Here is a 17426-nt window from a genome sequence, read left to right on the forward strand (position 1 = left end):
GCCTACCTTCTCCCCATATCCCTTGATTCCACTAGCCCCTAACATCTAACATCGACATATAGGGCCCTCTAACGTAACCATGAAACCATAGGCATTTAAAATATTCTGTCCAAATAGAGTCTGTCCTGCCTTATGCTGATTTACCATAGTTGTATAGGAATTATTTTACTTGTTTAGGTATTAAGAAAATATGTTGACAGTTCTGCCTTATTACACTGTAATTTCCTTCTTATTTGTTAGAAATTTTGGATAAGGTTCATAGTTCTAGCAATTAATTCGTTCTTTCAAACAGCCTCTGTTGTTGTAAAATAGTAATTTACAAAACGCATCACAGTTGGAAATTTATTTTGGATAGATTTCTATTGATCTTGAAACTATAATAAATTTAACCCTCTGAAAACCACAACAAGTCTAAATCCTACAGAATTTTGAGAGGAAATGACAATATTGACATTGGAAGTATGTTCCTTTTTGTGATGAAAAGTCGAACCAGTGGGTCATAGTTTCAGAATAAGAGGCAAGCTATTCAAAGTGATGACATTCCCGTTTCAGATGGTCAGAGATCTTTGCGATTTTCTCCCCAAAAGAGGCGTAGAACCGGGACGGAGTTTCATTAATATATATTTAAATCCAAGCTAGATGTTAAGATTATAGAGGAATCAGGCAGAAAAGGGGAGTTGAGACCATGATTTGTGTAGGAAGAAACTGCAGATTCTGGTTTACACTGAAGATAGACATAAAATGCTGGAGTAACTCAGCGGGACAGGCAGCATCTCTGGAGAGAAGGAATGGGTGAAGCTTCAGGTGGGGACCCTTCTTCAGACTGGGAGTCAGGGGAAAGGGAGACACAGAGATAAGGAAGGGTAATGTGTCAAAATGAGACATAAACGGAGATGCACATCAAGGATCTTATTTGATTGCGGTGGGCTCGAGGAACCATGCAGTATTTTACTGCTCTACTTCTTTAAGCAGTCTGTCTTGTTGTGACAAAGTAACTAAAGAAGAAGGGTCGGGATTCAAAACATTGCTTAGCCATGGCATCTGAAGAAGTCCCAAAACGTCACCTTTCCATGTCCTCCAGAGATGCTGCCCTGCCCGCTGAGATAATGCAGTATTTTGGGATTTATTTCCCTTGATAAAGACTAATAACTGAGAGTACATTATATTCATATACATCTGTACTCAGGAGTTCCTTTCATTCAGCCGTTACATAAATAAATAAATCGTTTTCAGGAGATTAGACCCTTACCATGTACAGAACTAATTTAGTGCATATCATTGCTGTACTGAGTCCATTTCATTTATAAGGAATCTGTTTCTATTCACTTTGACTAATGGAAACTGGATTACAACTGTGTGCTAAACCTGCCTAGCGTTGAATACAAAAGAATCAGTAAGCAAATGATCAAGGACGATCATAGATATGAAAGATCCAGTGCAGGGATGGACAGGACAAATAAGCTGTCATCTGAGAGAGACCAGATGTTTGTATGGATACTAAAATGAAAAAAAACATGTGATTTTTGACCTCATCGTAGAAAAGACTAGAAAATAAATTTCATAAGTTCAGAAGTGATAGGAGCAGAATTAGGCCATTCAGCTCATCAAGTCTAATACTGCCATTCAATCATGGCTGATCTATCCCTTCCTCCCAACCCCATTCTCCTGCCTTCTCCCCATAACCCCTGACATCCGTACAAATCAAGAATCTATCTTTGCCTTAAAAATATCCATTGACTCGGCCTCCACAGCCTTCTGTGGCAATTAATTCAATAGATTCACCATTCAATTAAATACACTTGATTCAAGTGGTATATTTTCATTGGCGTAATGTATTTGAGGTTGTGAATAGTTCTTTATAAATGCAATTACTTTCTGTTTAAATTAAAATGAGCAGATAACAGTCAGAAGGTCTCTTTATAACCATTTACTGTAAACCACAAAGATAAGATGTTTATACATTTATGAGCCAGACCTGTTCAACATGACGGGGGCAAGAGTTAAAGATTATTTTGTTTCAGATTCACTACATATGTTCTCACTTTATTGACATTGGGACAACCAGATACATGTGACATCTCGCAAGAATCTACACTTATTTGGGCTACATAGAACATAGAACATAAAACGGAAGGTAGACACAAAAAGCTGGAGTAACAGCGGAACAGGCAGCATCTCTGGAGGGAAGGAATGGCTGACGTTTCGGGTCGAGACTCTTCTTCAGACTGGTTAGCGATAAGGGAAATGAGAGATATAGATGGTGTTGTGGGCAGATAAAGAACAATGAATGAAAGATATGCAAAAAAGTAACGATGATAGAGGAAACAGGCCATTGTTAGCTGTTTGTTGGGTGAAAATGAGAAGCTGGTGTGACTTGGGTGGGGGAGTGATATAGAGAGGGAATGCCGGGGCTACCGGAAGTGAGAGAAATCAATATTCATACCACTGGGCTGTAAGCTGCCCAAGCGATATATGAGATGCTGTTCCTCCAATTTGCGTTTAGCCTCACTCTGACAATGGAGGAGACCAAGAAAGGTCAGTGTAGGAAAAGGAAGGAGAATTCAAGTGTCCAGCAACCGGGAGATCTGGTAGGTTCAGGCGGTTCTGCGTTTGGTCTCGCCGATGTATAAGAGTTCACATCTTGAACAACGGATACAGTAGATGAGGTTGGAGGTCACCCGTTCCTTCTCTCCAGAGATGCTGCCTGTCCCGCTGAGTTACTCCAGCATTTTGTGTCTATGCTTGGTTTAAACCAGCATCTGCAGTTCCTTCTTACACATTCTGAACATAAAATTGAACAGCACAAGAACAAGCCTTTAGCCCACAATATCTGTGCCAAACATGAGGTTAAGGCAAGCTGTTATCTGCCTGCATGTGATTCATATCACTCCATTCCCTGCATATCCATGGGCTTGTCCAAAAGCTTCTTAAACACCACTATCATATCTGCCTCCATCGCCACCACCCCAGGCAATGTGTTACAAGCACCCACTGCCCTCTGTACAAAAAATATATCCACACACCTCCTTTAAACTTTGCCCATCTCATTTTAAATCGATGCTCTCAAGTATTTGATATTTCCATCGTGGGAAAAAGGTTCTGACTGTCTACCCTGCCTGAGCTTCTCATAATTTTATACAAATCTATCAGGTCTCTCATTGACTTATGTCATTCCAGAAGAACACAATCTGAGTTTGCCTAACATTTAATTATCAGAGGATTCCAACACTCTAATCCAGACATTATTGTGGTAACCTTCCTCTACACCCTTTCGAAAGCCTCCACATCCTCTATTGGGACGACCAGAAATATACGCAATTCTACAAATGTGGCCAAAACAAAGTCCTATAAAGCTGCATTGTAACATCCTGATTCTTACATTCAGTACCTTGACCATCGAAGGCAAGCATACCATACGCGTTCTTCACCATTCTTCCTTATTTTGCCACTCTCAGATAGTTATGTACTTGGCACTCCGAGATCCTTCTGTACATCAATGCTGTTTAAGTTCTCGCATCTTTTCCCCCATACATCTGCCTTCAGAATGTGCAGCAGCTCACACCTGCTCAGATTCAATTCCATGTGCCATATCTCTGCTCATTCCTATAGCTGATCTATATCCTGCTGCATACTTTGACAGCCTTTCTCGCATTCCGTGACTTCAGAAATCTTGATGTCATCTGCAAACTTATCAACCAAACCATCTACCTTTATGTCCAAGTCATTTATATATATATATATATATATCCAAAACAACACAAGTGCCAGCACAGATCCCTGTCACAAACTGATCCACTGCTCATATACCTTCAGCCTGAATACCATCCTTCGACCACAACATTTTGTCATTTATCAGTAAGAATCAATATGTGAATCACATGCATCTTAATCTTTTGGATCAGCCTCCCATGGGCAACTATATCGCCATCCTACCCTCATCGGTTACCTTCGTCTCCTCCTCAAAAGACTCCATCAAGTTAGTAAATCATGACCTGTGGTGTACAAAGCCATACTGAGTGTCTCGAATTAACCCATTCTCTTCCAAATGGGAGTAAATCCTATCCCAAAGAATCCTCGCTGATAGTTTCCTTGCCCTTGATGCGAGGCTCACCAACCTATATTTCCCTGGATTCTCTAATTCCCTTCTTAAACAAGCCTGCCACCTATTCCTTGCCTACTTTTCTATACTCTGGTGCAGATGCTGGAATTCCGGCAGTGTACGGCAAGATTTTGGTGTTGAGTGGACTACAGGCAGTAGAAAATCAAGACCATGATACTGAAATGTTCTGACAGTGTCTGACAGAGGGTAAAACCAGAGACAACTTTTCCTTGCAATAAATATCTCAAAATAATTAAACACCAATGAAAAAGTAAATAAATAAATTGATTAAAGTAATAACAACAATGAAAACAGTATGCAAAATAAATTGAAACAATTATTTGTCCTAATTTCCAAGTTACAATTTTTTTCTTCCTAGTTTTTTCCAGTTCCTTCCCAGCTGTTATCAGGCAACTGAACCATCCTACCACAACCAGAGAGCAGTGCTGAAGCACTATCTACCTAATTGGTGACCCTCAGACAGGATACAGCTTTACCTTGCACTAAATGTTATTCCCTTATCATGTATCTAAACACTGTAAACGGATCGATTGTAATCATGTTTTGCCTTTCTGCTGACAGGTTAGCATGTAACAAAAGCTTTTCACTGTACCTCGGTACCTGTGACAATAAACTAAACTGAACATTCTGGGAACTACTTATGTTGCATTAATTCCTATTTAAAGATGCATTCTGTTAGTATCAGGAGACATGACTGACTGAATTCAGACTAACTCAAGGCTACTTAAATCCATATCCATATCTTTATCCTTATAACTATAAAACTCTTGGATGTGTATTTATTTGTGTGTTTGTATGTGATTCACATCTTCTCGATTCACATATTCCGATAGAGATTTATGCCGTGAAGTAAAAACTCGACTTATCTGAAAACTTCATGCATTATTTCTCGAGTTATTTATGAAAATGTTCACAAATCTGAAATAACTGAAAATAAACGAGCTGATCATGTCACAATAGGTCTGTTCCGCGCGTCCTGCTGCGAACTGTTTTCCACGCACTGCAAGTGACGTCACCCCCCCTGACTCGCAGCACTTTGGTTAACGCCAACTCACCGTGGCCTCGCCCGCTCAGCGTCCAGCCGCGCCATCCGGGAGCGAGGGAGTATTGCGTTCGGTAACCAGCCCTCCCCCCCCTGTGACGTCACCCTTCTCCTCCCCCCCCCTCCTAGATGCACCTTCTTCTATAAAGATAGGGCAGGGAAAGAACGAGCAAAAGTGGGCCTGAAAATTTTGCTACTGCAGTTCTCTCCGAGCTTTGCACAAGATGGTCTCGCCGACGTCACACTGGCTCTGCTCCGCGCGACCTGCTGCGCTATGTTCCAGGCCAGCGAGTGACTCACCCCTTCCTCCCTGTTCTTCCCCTCCTCTGCACCCACCCGCTCCCCCTCCTCCTCTCCCCCCCCTCCTCTCCTCCTCCCCCCCCCCCCCCCCCTGTGCGTGTGTGTATGGGGAGGTGTGGTTAGTATATGTGGGGGGCGGTTAGTGTATGTGTGATGCCACAGGCCGCCCCCCCAGCAACTGCGAGTTGAGGGGTCGGGACCCAACGGGTCCCACTTGGTCTAGTAACTATTAAAACTCTGATCTTGGATGTGTATTTATTTGTGTTTGTGTGTGATTTACATCTTCTCGAAAAAACAACGCACTACCGGTAACATTTTTACTTATTCCGATATTCCCATGATCAAAAATTGCCTTATCTGAAAATTTAATGCATTATTTCTTGTTATTAATCATAATGTTCAAAAATCTTAACAAACTTGGATAAAAACAACTGTCTTTCACTTATTCCCTGTGCTTAGCCCTGCTCGCAACATTATTGCTATCCAGGTACACTGAGTCCTGCGAGCTCTAGCAAGTGCAAATGCCTTTTTTTTAAGTCACGGTACACTGAGTTCTGCTAACTAGCTAGCGCAATTGCATTTTTTTTTTATGTTTAAAAATGAGGGAGGCTGAATAAGGCGAAATCAGCAGCCCCTGCTCAGTTGTTGGCTATGGGTGAGTGCTGGAATATTGCGTTGGGGGAACAGGTTGTGTTGGAGAAACGGTTGAGTGGTGGAACGGGTAGCGTTGGGGGACTGGGTCCCAACAGGTCCCACTGGTCTAGTGTCTTCTAAAGTTCAGAATGTGCTCACATTAACATGCTCATGCAGTGGGTACCAAAGAGTATCTTTGGTGGGTACTCCAGTGATGACTCTGTTGGCTGCAGTCTGTTACAGTACCAAAGATGTCAGTGTGGCAGTGAAGCTGGTTTGTGGACTTTGAACAGTGAGGTAAAGGCACACTCATGTTTGTGGGTAGTTTTTTTTATTAATCTTTACTCATTCATTTCCTCTAAAGAAATAAAAAGTTTGATATGCTGTAGGGTTTGGTTTCCCAAGCCTGCGTTTACTGTAGTGTGCAAAATTCTGCAAGAAGACCTGTGATCATACTTGTTCCTCGACTAATGCCTTAATGGATATTAAGGTTACATCAATTCTCAACACCCTCACTTTACGATCTTTGCCATCAGCCATGGTACACCTCTACCCCGTCTCACAATGTACTGCTTGTTCACTGCTGCGTCAAAGGTCACCCGGGCACATTTATATGCAGAGATGAAGTTCGATGCTTTTTATATATGGAACAATTGGTATTCCAGGAACTGGGATTCCACAACATCGCTGATCACTTACAATGGGGGCATCTCTTACAATGTTGATGGTTCTCATTAACTCTTGAGGGCTTCCACAGATAACCCGGATAATTTCCAGTTTCGATTCCATCAAAGTTCGGGTTGGCGAGTGGCAACACCGGTGCTTCCCGACAGGGCCTGATACCCGGGTTCGATCCTGACCTTACGGACTGTCTGTGTTGAGTTTGCATGTTCTCCCTGTTACCGTGTGAGTTTCTCCCCGGATGCCCCCGTTTCCTCCCACAAACCCAACACACCGAGTAGGCAGGTTAATTGGCCTCTGGCGTGTGGGTGAGAGGTACAATCTGGTGGGAGTTCACAAGATTGTGCGGATAATCAAAAATAAAGGAATCAATGGAAGATTACTGTAAATAAGTGACTGATGGTCAACGTGGACTTGGTGGGCTGAAGTGCCATTCTTTGCTGCATCTTTCAATAGACAATAGACAACAGGTGCAGGAGTAGGCCATTTGGCCCTTTGAGCCAACACCGCCATTCAATGTGATCATGGCTGATCATCCCCAATCAGTACCCCGTTCCTGCCTTCTCCCCATATCCCCTGACTCCGCTATTTTTAAGAGCCCTATCCAGCTCTCTCTTGAAAGCATCCAGAGAACCGGCCTCCTCCACCCTCTGAGGCAGAGAATTCCACACTCACCACTCTCTGTGAGAAAAAGTGTTTCATCGTCTCCGTTCTAAATGGCTTACTCCTTATTCTTAAACTGTGGCCCCTGGTTCTGGACTCCCCCAACATTGGGAACATGTTTCCTGCCTCTAGCGTCTCCAAACCCTTAACAATCTTATATGTTTCAATGAGATTCACTCTCATCCTTCTAAACTCCAGAGTGTACAAGCCCAGCTGCTCCATTTCTCAGCATATGACAGTCCCGCCATCCCGGGAATTAACCTTGTTAATCTTTCGATGACTGTGGTTGCAAATCAGCAGAAGACTATCATGAAGACGAATAACACGTTGCACATTTAATTCATGCATCCTTGGGAAGATGCGTATGATGGTCATTCTTTTTTACCATACTGCCCGGAGGACTGGATCCCGGATGAGATCAATCTTCTACTTTTCAAACACCATTTCACAGCACAACACAGCAACTGAGCACCACTTTAATGTGAACTGTGCAAGTACCAAAATATATAAGAAAGAACTGCAGATGCTGGTTTAAATCGCAGGTAGAAACAAATTGCTGGAGCAACTCAGCGGGTGAGGCAGCATCCCTCAGACTGCAGAAGGTTCTCGATCCAAAACGTCGCCCATTCCTTCTCTCCAGAGATGCTGCCTCACCCACAGTTGCTCCAGCATTTTGTGTCTATCAAAATATATATATATGGATAATGCAAATTGTCTTCTAAAAATGTGATTCCAGTTTCTGCACCAGAACTTTATTTTAAATTTTGCGCCAGGTAAAAATCAATTAGAATTAAAAGATCATGGAGATGACTGAATGAGGTAGGGAAAAGAACAGAAGTTGAAGAAATTATTCAAAGTGCTTTGATTATCTTACATGTCTCTGGTGGTAGCTGCAGTCACACAGCATTAATACTGTGGTATTAAGCTATTTGTTAGAATGAAGAATAGCTTGCAGTATGGTCAGGACTTATTTCGGTTTTACTGCGTTTGAGATGAAAACTTAAAAGTGGATAACTCTTGGAGATTGGAATTTATAAGCAATTGTTGGCAGGCTAAGAGGTTCCACACCCATCATGCCACAAAGCAAGTTTCCAAAATCAAAAGTTAAAGCCATGAGAGTAGTTGCCGAACATTGATAAGAATTATGTATGGATAATTATGCATACTGAACAATGTATTAGACCAAGAGGGTTTGTGTGAGGTTTTAGGAGAGTGTGTATAATATAAGTTCATATGATGTAAGTACTCACAATACTAAACCCCATAGTCCTTTGGCTACAAATGCATTTCACTGTTTAAGAAGGAACTGCAGATGCTGGAAAATCAAAGGTAGACAAAAGTGCTGGAGAAACTCAGCGGGAATTGAAGAAGGGTTTCGGCCCAAAACGTTGCCTATTCCCTTTGCTCCATAGATGCTGCCGCACCCGCTGAGTTTCTCCAACGCTTTTGTCTACCAATGCATTTCACTGTAGCACTCAGCATTGCTTGGCAAATTGAAAAATTGCATCTTCACTTTAATTTTGGTACAGATTGAAACCCAATACATTTCATCTTTTATTATGTTATAATAGTAAATATCATTAGTTGAAATCATCGGTCTAAAATAGAATGTTTTACTAAGTTCAAATACCTTTCATTTTTTTCAGTTTGCAAAAGATGTATTGTTCAACATTTTGAAGACTCAAACGACTGTCCAAAATGTGGAATTCAAGTTCATGAAACGAACCCATTGGAAATGTTAAGGTACGATTCATCATTAAATATCTAGAGACTCAAAAAAAATGTTTTAAACTGGGAAATCAAGACGTCATCGAAGGGCGGCACGATGGCGCAGTGGTAGAGTTGCTGCCTTACAGCGCTTGCAGCGCCAGAGACTAGGGGTGTTGTCTGAATGGAGTTTGTACGTTCTCCCCGTGGGTTTTCTCCGAGATCTTGGGTTTCCACCCCACACTCCAAAGAAGTACAGATTTGTAGGTTATTTGGCTTGGTATAAGTGTAAATTATCCCTCGTGTGTGAAGGGTAGCGTTAATTTGTTGGGATCGCTGGTTGGCGCGGACTCAGTGGGCTGAAGGGCCTGTTTCCGTGCTGTAACTCTAAACTAAAAAACATATGAAGTAGAAGGCAAAATAGAGAGCACATAATACAAACTTTCTTGACTTTTACCAGAAGAAAATGCTGTACAATGTAATGAGGTTCACAGTTGTGAAGATTTGGGAAAGAATGCTGAGAAGTAGAGGTTTGTGCAACACAGCTTAGTTTCAACACTATGAGCACAAGCATGTAGAGTGGCAGAGTACGTAAAGCAATACGTTTGGAAAGTTGATAGTTATAGACTTAAACAGCCCCAATGTCGCAACTTGCCCATGTAGCAAGATGCCCATCGACACTAATCCCGCCTACCCCTGTTTGAACCAAACCCCACAAACCTTTCCCTTTCATGTACCTGGTCAAATTGATGCTGCACAAAAGCTCAGAGGTGCACGGACATTAGTATTGAAAAAAAAAATATGGACAAAAATCTGGAAAGAAGAATTGGAAATCAGAGCTGAGAGCCAACTTTCTCTGGTCTCCATTTTAGAGTGTATGGCAGGTTAGAAAAGGTTCTCCAAGAATGTAAAGTATTCAGGTGTTATAAAGGTGGGCAATTAAATAAACTACATGAAGTGGGAAGGGTACAGAGAAGATTTACGAGGATGTTGCCATGACTAGAGGGTCTGAGATATAGGGATAGGTTGAGTAGGCTGGGTCTCTATTCCTTGGAGCACAGGAGGATGCTGGGTTGTATAAAATCATGAGACGAATAGATTGGATAGATGCAGATATGGACCAAACACAGGCATGTGGGACTATTGTAGCTGAGGGACGTGTGGGCATGTTGGGCCGAAGGATAAGGGGGAAATCCTTTAAAACCGAATCTGAGAAGAACTTTTTTCACACAAAGAGTGGTGAATCTCTGGAACTCTCTGCCACAGAAGGTAGTTGAGGCCAGTTCATTGGCTATATTTAAGAGGGAGTTAGATGTGGCCCTTGTGGCTACAGGGGATCAGGGCGTAGGGAGAGAAGGCAGGTACGGGATACTGAGTTGGATGATCAGCCATGATCATATTGCATGGCGGTGAGGCTCGAAGGGCCGAATGGCCTACTCCTGCACCTAATTTCTATGTTTCTAAGGACCTGTTTCCACACTGTATCACTCTATGACTCCATGACTCTAAGTATGATAGAGGCAGCTTTAGCAATGAAGGTGATGTGGCAGTTTTGTTTAGTTTAGATATACAGAGTGGAAACAGGCCATTCGCCCCACATGTCCACGCCGAATAACTGAACCCCGTACATTAGCATTTTCCTACATTTTCCGAGGAAGGGTCGCGACCTGAAAGGCAACCCATTCCTTCTCTCCAGAGATGCTGCCTGTCCTGCTGAGTTACTCCAGCATTTTGTGTCTAACACTATCCTACACACAGTAGGGACAATTTACAATGTTACCAGGCCAATTAACCGCACAAACCTGTATGCCTTTGTCATGTGGAACGAAACAAGAGCTCTCAGAGAAAACCCATGCAGGTCACAGGGAGAACGTACAAACTCCGTACAGACAGAACCCGTAGTCAGGATTGAACCTGGGTCTCTGGTGCTGTAAGGCAGCAACTCTACCGCTGCGCCACCGTGCCGGACTTTTTGAGATCCAAGATTTGATGGTAATAGCTGTCGCGAGAGGTAGGGATTTAAAAATGATAACTGTGGTTGTTCAGTTTGTAAAGACTTGGCATAATTAAAGAAAGAGAAAAAAATGAAGATGTGATTCATAATATTTCTCAGTTAGCTAACTATGTTTAATGAGCACTGGGGACTGGAATTGTAAAGGGAGCCATGGTGAATTTAAAGCAAACAAATTGATCTATTTGAATGATCTGAAGGAACATGGAGATAAGAAGCAAACTGAGCCACAAAGATGTATAGAAACATAGAAACATAGAAATTAGGTGCAGGAGTAGGCCATTCGGCCCTTCGAGCCTGCACCCCCATTCAATATGATCATGGCTGATCATCCAACTCAGCATCCCGTACCTGCCTTCTCTCCATACCCTCTGATCCCTTAGCCACAAGGGCCACATCTAACTCCCTCTTAAATATAGCCAATGAACTGGCCTCGACTACCCTCTGTGGCAGAAAGTTCCAGAGATTCACCACTCTCTGTGTGAAAAAAGTTCTTCTCATCTCGGTTTTAAAGGATTTCCCCCTTATCCTTAAGCTGTGACCCCTTGTCCTGGACTTCCCCCAACATCGGGAGCAATCTTCCTGCATCTAGCCTGTCCAACCCCTTAAGAATTTTGTAAGTTTCTATAAGATCCCCTCTCAATCTCCTAAATTCTAGAGAGTATAAACCAAGTCTATCCAATCTTTCTTCATAAGATTGTCCTGACATCCCAGGAATCAGTCTGGTGAACCTTCTCTGCACTCCCTCTATGGCAATAATGTCCTTCCTCAGATTTGGAGACCAAAACTGTACGCAATACTCCAGGTGTGGTCTCACCAAGACCCTGTACAACTGCAGTAGAACCTCCCTGCTCCTATACTCAAATCCTTTTGCTATGAAAGCTAACATACCATTCGCTTTCTTCACTGCCTGCTGCACCTGCATGCCTACTTTCAATGACTGGTGTACCATGACACCCAGGTCTCGCTGCAACTCCCCTTTTCCTAGTCGGCCACCATTTAGATAATAGTCTGCTTTCCTGTTTTTGCCACCACCAAAATGGATAACCTCACATTTATCCACATTATACTGCATCTGCCAAACATTTGCCCACTCACCCAGCCTATCCAAGTCACCTTGCAGTCTCCTAGCATCCTCCTCACAGCTAACACTGCCCCCCAGCTTAGTGTCATCCGCAAACATGGAGATATTGCCTTCAATTCCCTCATCCAGATCATTAATATATATTGTAAATAGCTGGGGTTCCAGCACTGAGTCTTGCGGTACCCCACTAGTCACTGCCTGCCATTGTGAAAAGGACCCGTTTACTCCTACTCTTTGCTTCCTGTTTGCCAGCCAGTTCTCCATCCACATCAATACTGAACCCCCAATGCCGTGTGCTTTAAGTTTGTATACTAATCTCTTATGTGGGACCTTGTCAAAAGCCTTCTGGAAGTCCAGATACACCACATCCACTGGTTCTCCCCTATCCACGCTACTAGTTACATCCTCGAAAAATTCTATAAGATTCGTCAGACATGATTTACCTTTTGTAAATCCATGCTGACTTTGTCCAATGATTTCACCACTTTCCAAATGTGCTGCTATCCCATCTTTAATTACTGACTCTAGCAGTTTCCCCACTACCGATGTTAGACTAACTGGTCTGTAATTCCCCGTTTTCTCTCTCCCTCCCTTCTTAAAAAGTGGGGTTACGTTTGCTACCCGCCAATCCTCAGGAACTACTCCAGAATCTAAAGAGTTTTGAAAGGTTATTACTAATGCATCCACTATTTCTGGAGCTACTTCCTTAAGTACTCTGGGATGCAGCCTATCTGGCCCTGGGGATTTATCGGCCTTTAATCCATTCAATTTACCCAACACCACTTCCCGGCTAACCTGGATTTCACTCAATTCCTCCAACTTCTTTGACCCGCGCGGTCCCCTGCTATTTCCGGCAGATTATTTATGTCTTCCTTAGTGAAGACGGAACCAAAGTAGTTATTCATAGTATAAAACAGAGTTTAAGACACTTGGAGATATCATGTCTTTGATCGACTAATTTATAAACAAATCCCACTTTTCTAGTGTAGGAAGGAGCTGCAGATGCTGGTTTACTTTTCTAGTCTTCTCCCACAGCTTTGTACCTGCTTCTGCTTCAAATGCTGTCTTCTGATTTTTTATTTTTATTTATTTTTTTTTTTTATTAGAAGTACAGTAAATTACAATAATAAACATCAGATATATCTGATTACATTTGTTGTACACTTCGTTTTTCGAGCTTTAAAAAAGATAGAAATAAAAGAAGTAAGGAAAGTGAGCAAGAATCGTGAAGGTGCAGGAAAGTGTTGGGAAAAGAAGCCCCTTAGGGAAGAAGTTAGAGAAGGAAGTAAAGAAAGGAAATAAGACCCTAGAAAGAAAAGGAAAAAAAAGGAAAAACAATCGCTCTATTGTAACACAAAACTCGCAAAAAAGGATATACCGTGTTTTAAAAAATATATATATTTTATACCCCCCGTTACCAGATCCTGGTACCATTTATATTTTAAATTATTATTGCAGCTTATGCTTGTAATAGTTCCATAAATGCAGACCACGTCTTTTGGAAGTGGTCTGCTTTGCCTGCTAGGAGAAGTCTCATCTCTTCCAAGTGTGGTGTTTCGAACATGTTTGAAATCCACATTTTTATTGTTGGTATTGGAGCATTTTTCCAAAATTTGAGTATAAGCTTTTTTCCGATTATTAGCCCATAATTAACTAAGTTCTCTTGAAACACGTTTAATTCGGGGTTACCTTCCGATATTCCAAAAATGATCCATTCTGCTTTTGGTACAAGTTTTATTTTAAATAATTTTGTGAAGATTTCAAATATTTCATTCCAAAATGTTTGGATTTTTATACAAAAAACAAAAGAGTGCGCTATGGTAGCTTCTTGTGACTGACATTTATCACAAATGGGTGAGACATTGGGGAAAAGTTTATTTATTTTAGTTTTTGAATAATATAGTCTATGTAATGTTTTGTATTGAATTATAGTATGTCATACATTGATCGAGCATTTATGCACATATAGTAAGTGTTTATCCCAGCTCTCTTTTGAAATTTTTATAGCTAGTTCTTGTTCCCAGTCTCTTCTAATACCATCGGTTGTAGGTATTTCTATATTTAAAATAATGTTGTATAAGTATGATATTAGATTTGCTGATTCAGCCTTTGTCTTCATGGCTTCATCCAATAAGTCTGGGGACATGTTATGATAGTCTTTTGTGTATTTTTTCAGATAGTCACGGATTTGAAGATATTTAAAATATTGATTATTTTTCAAATTATATTTCAGTTGTAATTGTTGAAATGATAATAATTTTCCTAATTCATACAGGTCTCCGATCGTTTTAATTCCCATTCTTTCCCATTGTGTAAATGATTTATCTATAATTGAAGGTTTAAACGACGGGTTATTGACTATTGGCATTAAAACAGATAGATTTCTTAAATTTAGATTCTGTTTTATTTGTTTCCAAGTTCTGTGCTATGTATCATTGGATTTTTATTATAATTTTTGTTATTCAGATTCATTGGTGAGAGGAGAGTCGCTCCTGTATTACACGGAGAGCAGTCTTCTCTCTCCATTACAATCCAGTCCACCTGCTGGGCAGAATTGTCCAGGTGGTGAATCATATTTTTAATATTTACTGCCCAATTATAGTACATAAAATTAGGGAACGCTAGACCACCCATCTCTTTTGATTTACTAAGGTGTGCTCTTTGTATTCTGTGGGATTTATAATCCCATATAAAATTTGTAATGTCTGAGTCTAGTTTTTTGAAAAACTTTTTTGGAAGATATATTGGAATTGATTGAAATAAATATAGGATTTGTGGTAAAAAGATCATTTTTATAGCATTTATTCGACCTATTAAAGACATCGGGAGCGTTTTAGAGAATTTGATTAGATTATTTAGTTTCTTAAGTAAGGGGCTATAATTGGCGTTAAACATAGCATGATAGTTTCTAGTGATTTCAATTCCTAAATATTTAAATTTTTCTGTGGATATTTTAAAGGGGAATTTCAAGAGATGTGTTGAGTCTTTCAGTTTTATCAACATGATTTCACTTTTGTTCCAGTTTATTCTGTATCCTGAGAAAGATCCAAAGTCCTCAATTAGATTTAATATGTTTGGTATACTGATTTGGGGTTTTGTGATATACAGTAATACATCGTCTGCATATAAGGATATTTTGTTATTTGAATATTTAGTATTATAACCATAAATATCCGGGTGTGTTCTAATGTTTTCAGCTAAAGGTTCAATTACCAGAGCGAATAACAGCGGTGATAATGAACATCCTTGTCTATTGCGCCTTGTTAATTGGAATTTCGTGGATAGTATATTATTAGTTAATATTCTAGCCGTGGGTTTGTTATATAATAATTTTATCCATGCGATGAAGTTCTCTCCCATTTGAAATGTTTGCAATACTTTAATCATATAATCCCATTCTACTTGAATAAACACTTTTTCTGCGTCCAATGAAATGATAGCTAACTCTGGTTCTTGAGATTTGTGAGAGTGCATTATGTTAAGCAGATGTCTCAGGTTATTAAATTAATGTCTCTTAGTTATAAATCCCGTTTGATCCTCATTTATTAATTTACTAACATATTGACCTAGTCTTCTAGCTAGTGTTTTCGCTAATATTTTTTGGTCCGTATTTAACAAAGCAATAGCTCTATATGAGCCTGGTTCTTCTATATCTTTATCTTTTTTAAGTATTAATGTGATCGTTGATTCTGCTAGTGTTTCAGGTAAGATTTGTTCTTTAAAAGCGTATGTATACATTTTCTGTAGATGTGGTGTAACTATGTCGTAAAAACATTTATAAAATTAATTACTGAATCCGTCTGGTCCTGGTGAGTTTATTGTGTCTTCTATTTCCTTAGATGTAATTTGTGCTCTCAGATCCACTTGTTCCTTCAGTTCTAGTTTTGGAAGGTTACAATTGTCCAAAAATTCTGAAACTTTATTATTGTCTATTAGCGTTTTTGATGTGTATAAATTCTTGTAAAATTGAGCAAATCTTTTATTGATATCATTAGGAAGTGTTAATAATTCCCCTCTATCTGATTTAATCTTTAAAATTGCATGATCTGTTTCCCGTTTTTTCAGTTGGCGTGCCAAAGGTTTATGGGGTTTATCCCCAAATTCGAAATGTTCTTGTTTTGTAATTTGGAATGATTTTATAATCTTATAATCTTATAAATAATCTGATAATAATTTATTTAGCTTAAATTTCAGTATTAAAATTTTATTATGTTTATCCATAGTTGGATCTTTAGCATTATCTATATCTAGTTTTCTAATTTGTTCTTCTAATTGTCTTTGTTCATTCTTATTATTTTTGTTTTGGAAAGCTTGATACGAGATAATGACTCCTCTAATAAATGCTTTGAAGGATTCCCATAATAAAGTGGGCGATATATCTGGTGTATCTTTTGTCTCAAAAAATAGGTCCATCTGTTTTTTTAGATATATACTCCCTTGTGGGTCTTTCAAAATTTGTGAGTTAAACCTCCGGAACGATTTGTTCGTAGACATTCCTTCTAATTTTAGAACGAAAGTTAGCGGAGAGTGATCTGAAATCGTATTGGTGTGATATTTAGGGTTCGTAGTATAAGGGATTAGTTTTGTATCCACTAGGAAGTAGTCTATACGTGAGTATGTTTTGTGTACCATTGAATAAAACGAGTATTCCCTTCCAGTCGGATTCGCGATCCTCCAGACGTCTGCTATATTTGTATTTTTTATATATGTATTTAAGAGTTCACTAGTTTTAGATTTCATATTACCTCTTTGTTTTTGCATCGATTTATCTAAGTACGGATCTAAAACACAGTTGAAGTCTCCTCCAATTATACCATTTTGATAGTTAAATTCTGCAATTATATTCAGGATTTGATTAAAAAATTGAGGATTATCAAAATTGGGCGCATATATGTTTACCAAGGTGATTGGCGTAGCATGGATCTCTCCTGTAACTATAAGATATCTCCCTTCCTTATCTGATATAATGTTCTTTAATTTGAATGGTATTCCTTTGCGAATTATGATTGCGGTGCCTCTGGATTTCGAAGTATATGAGGAGCGAAATGTTTGGCCTATCCAAAATCGCCCTCAATCTCATCTGATCTTGATGTTTAAGGTGCGTTTCTTGTAGAAAAGTAATGTCCGTGTTATATGATTTCAACTGAGCTAGTATTTTGCCCCTTTTAATTGGTTCATTAATACC

The 17426-nt window shown here is 40.0% G+C and overlaps 1 protein-coding gene across 2 annotated transcripts in view; it reads left to right on the top strand.

The window, feature by feature from the left end:
- pcgf5b (polycomb group ring finger 5b) overlaps positions 1-17426 on the top strand; it is a 180463-nt gene that overhangs the window by 96523 nt on the left and 66514 nt on the right. For both annotated transcript variants that reach the window (XM_055646578.1, XM_055646579.1), the window contains exon 3: positions 9086-9182. In XM_055646578.1, coding sequence (XP_055502553.1) covers positions 9086-9182 — 97 coding nt within the window. The remainder of the gene's footprint in view (positions 1-9085; positions 9183-17426) is intronic.

This window comes from Leucoraja erinacea, chromosome 15, assembly GCF_028641065.1.
Source record: "Leucoraja erinacea ecotype New England chromosome 15, Leri_hhj_1, whole genome shotgun sequence".
NCBI classification, from domain to species: domain Eukaryota; kingdom Metazoa; phylum Chordata; class Chondrichthyes; order Rajiformes; family Rajidae; genus Leucoraja; species Leucoraja erinaceus.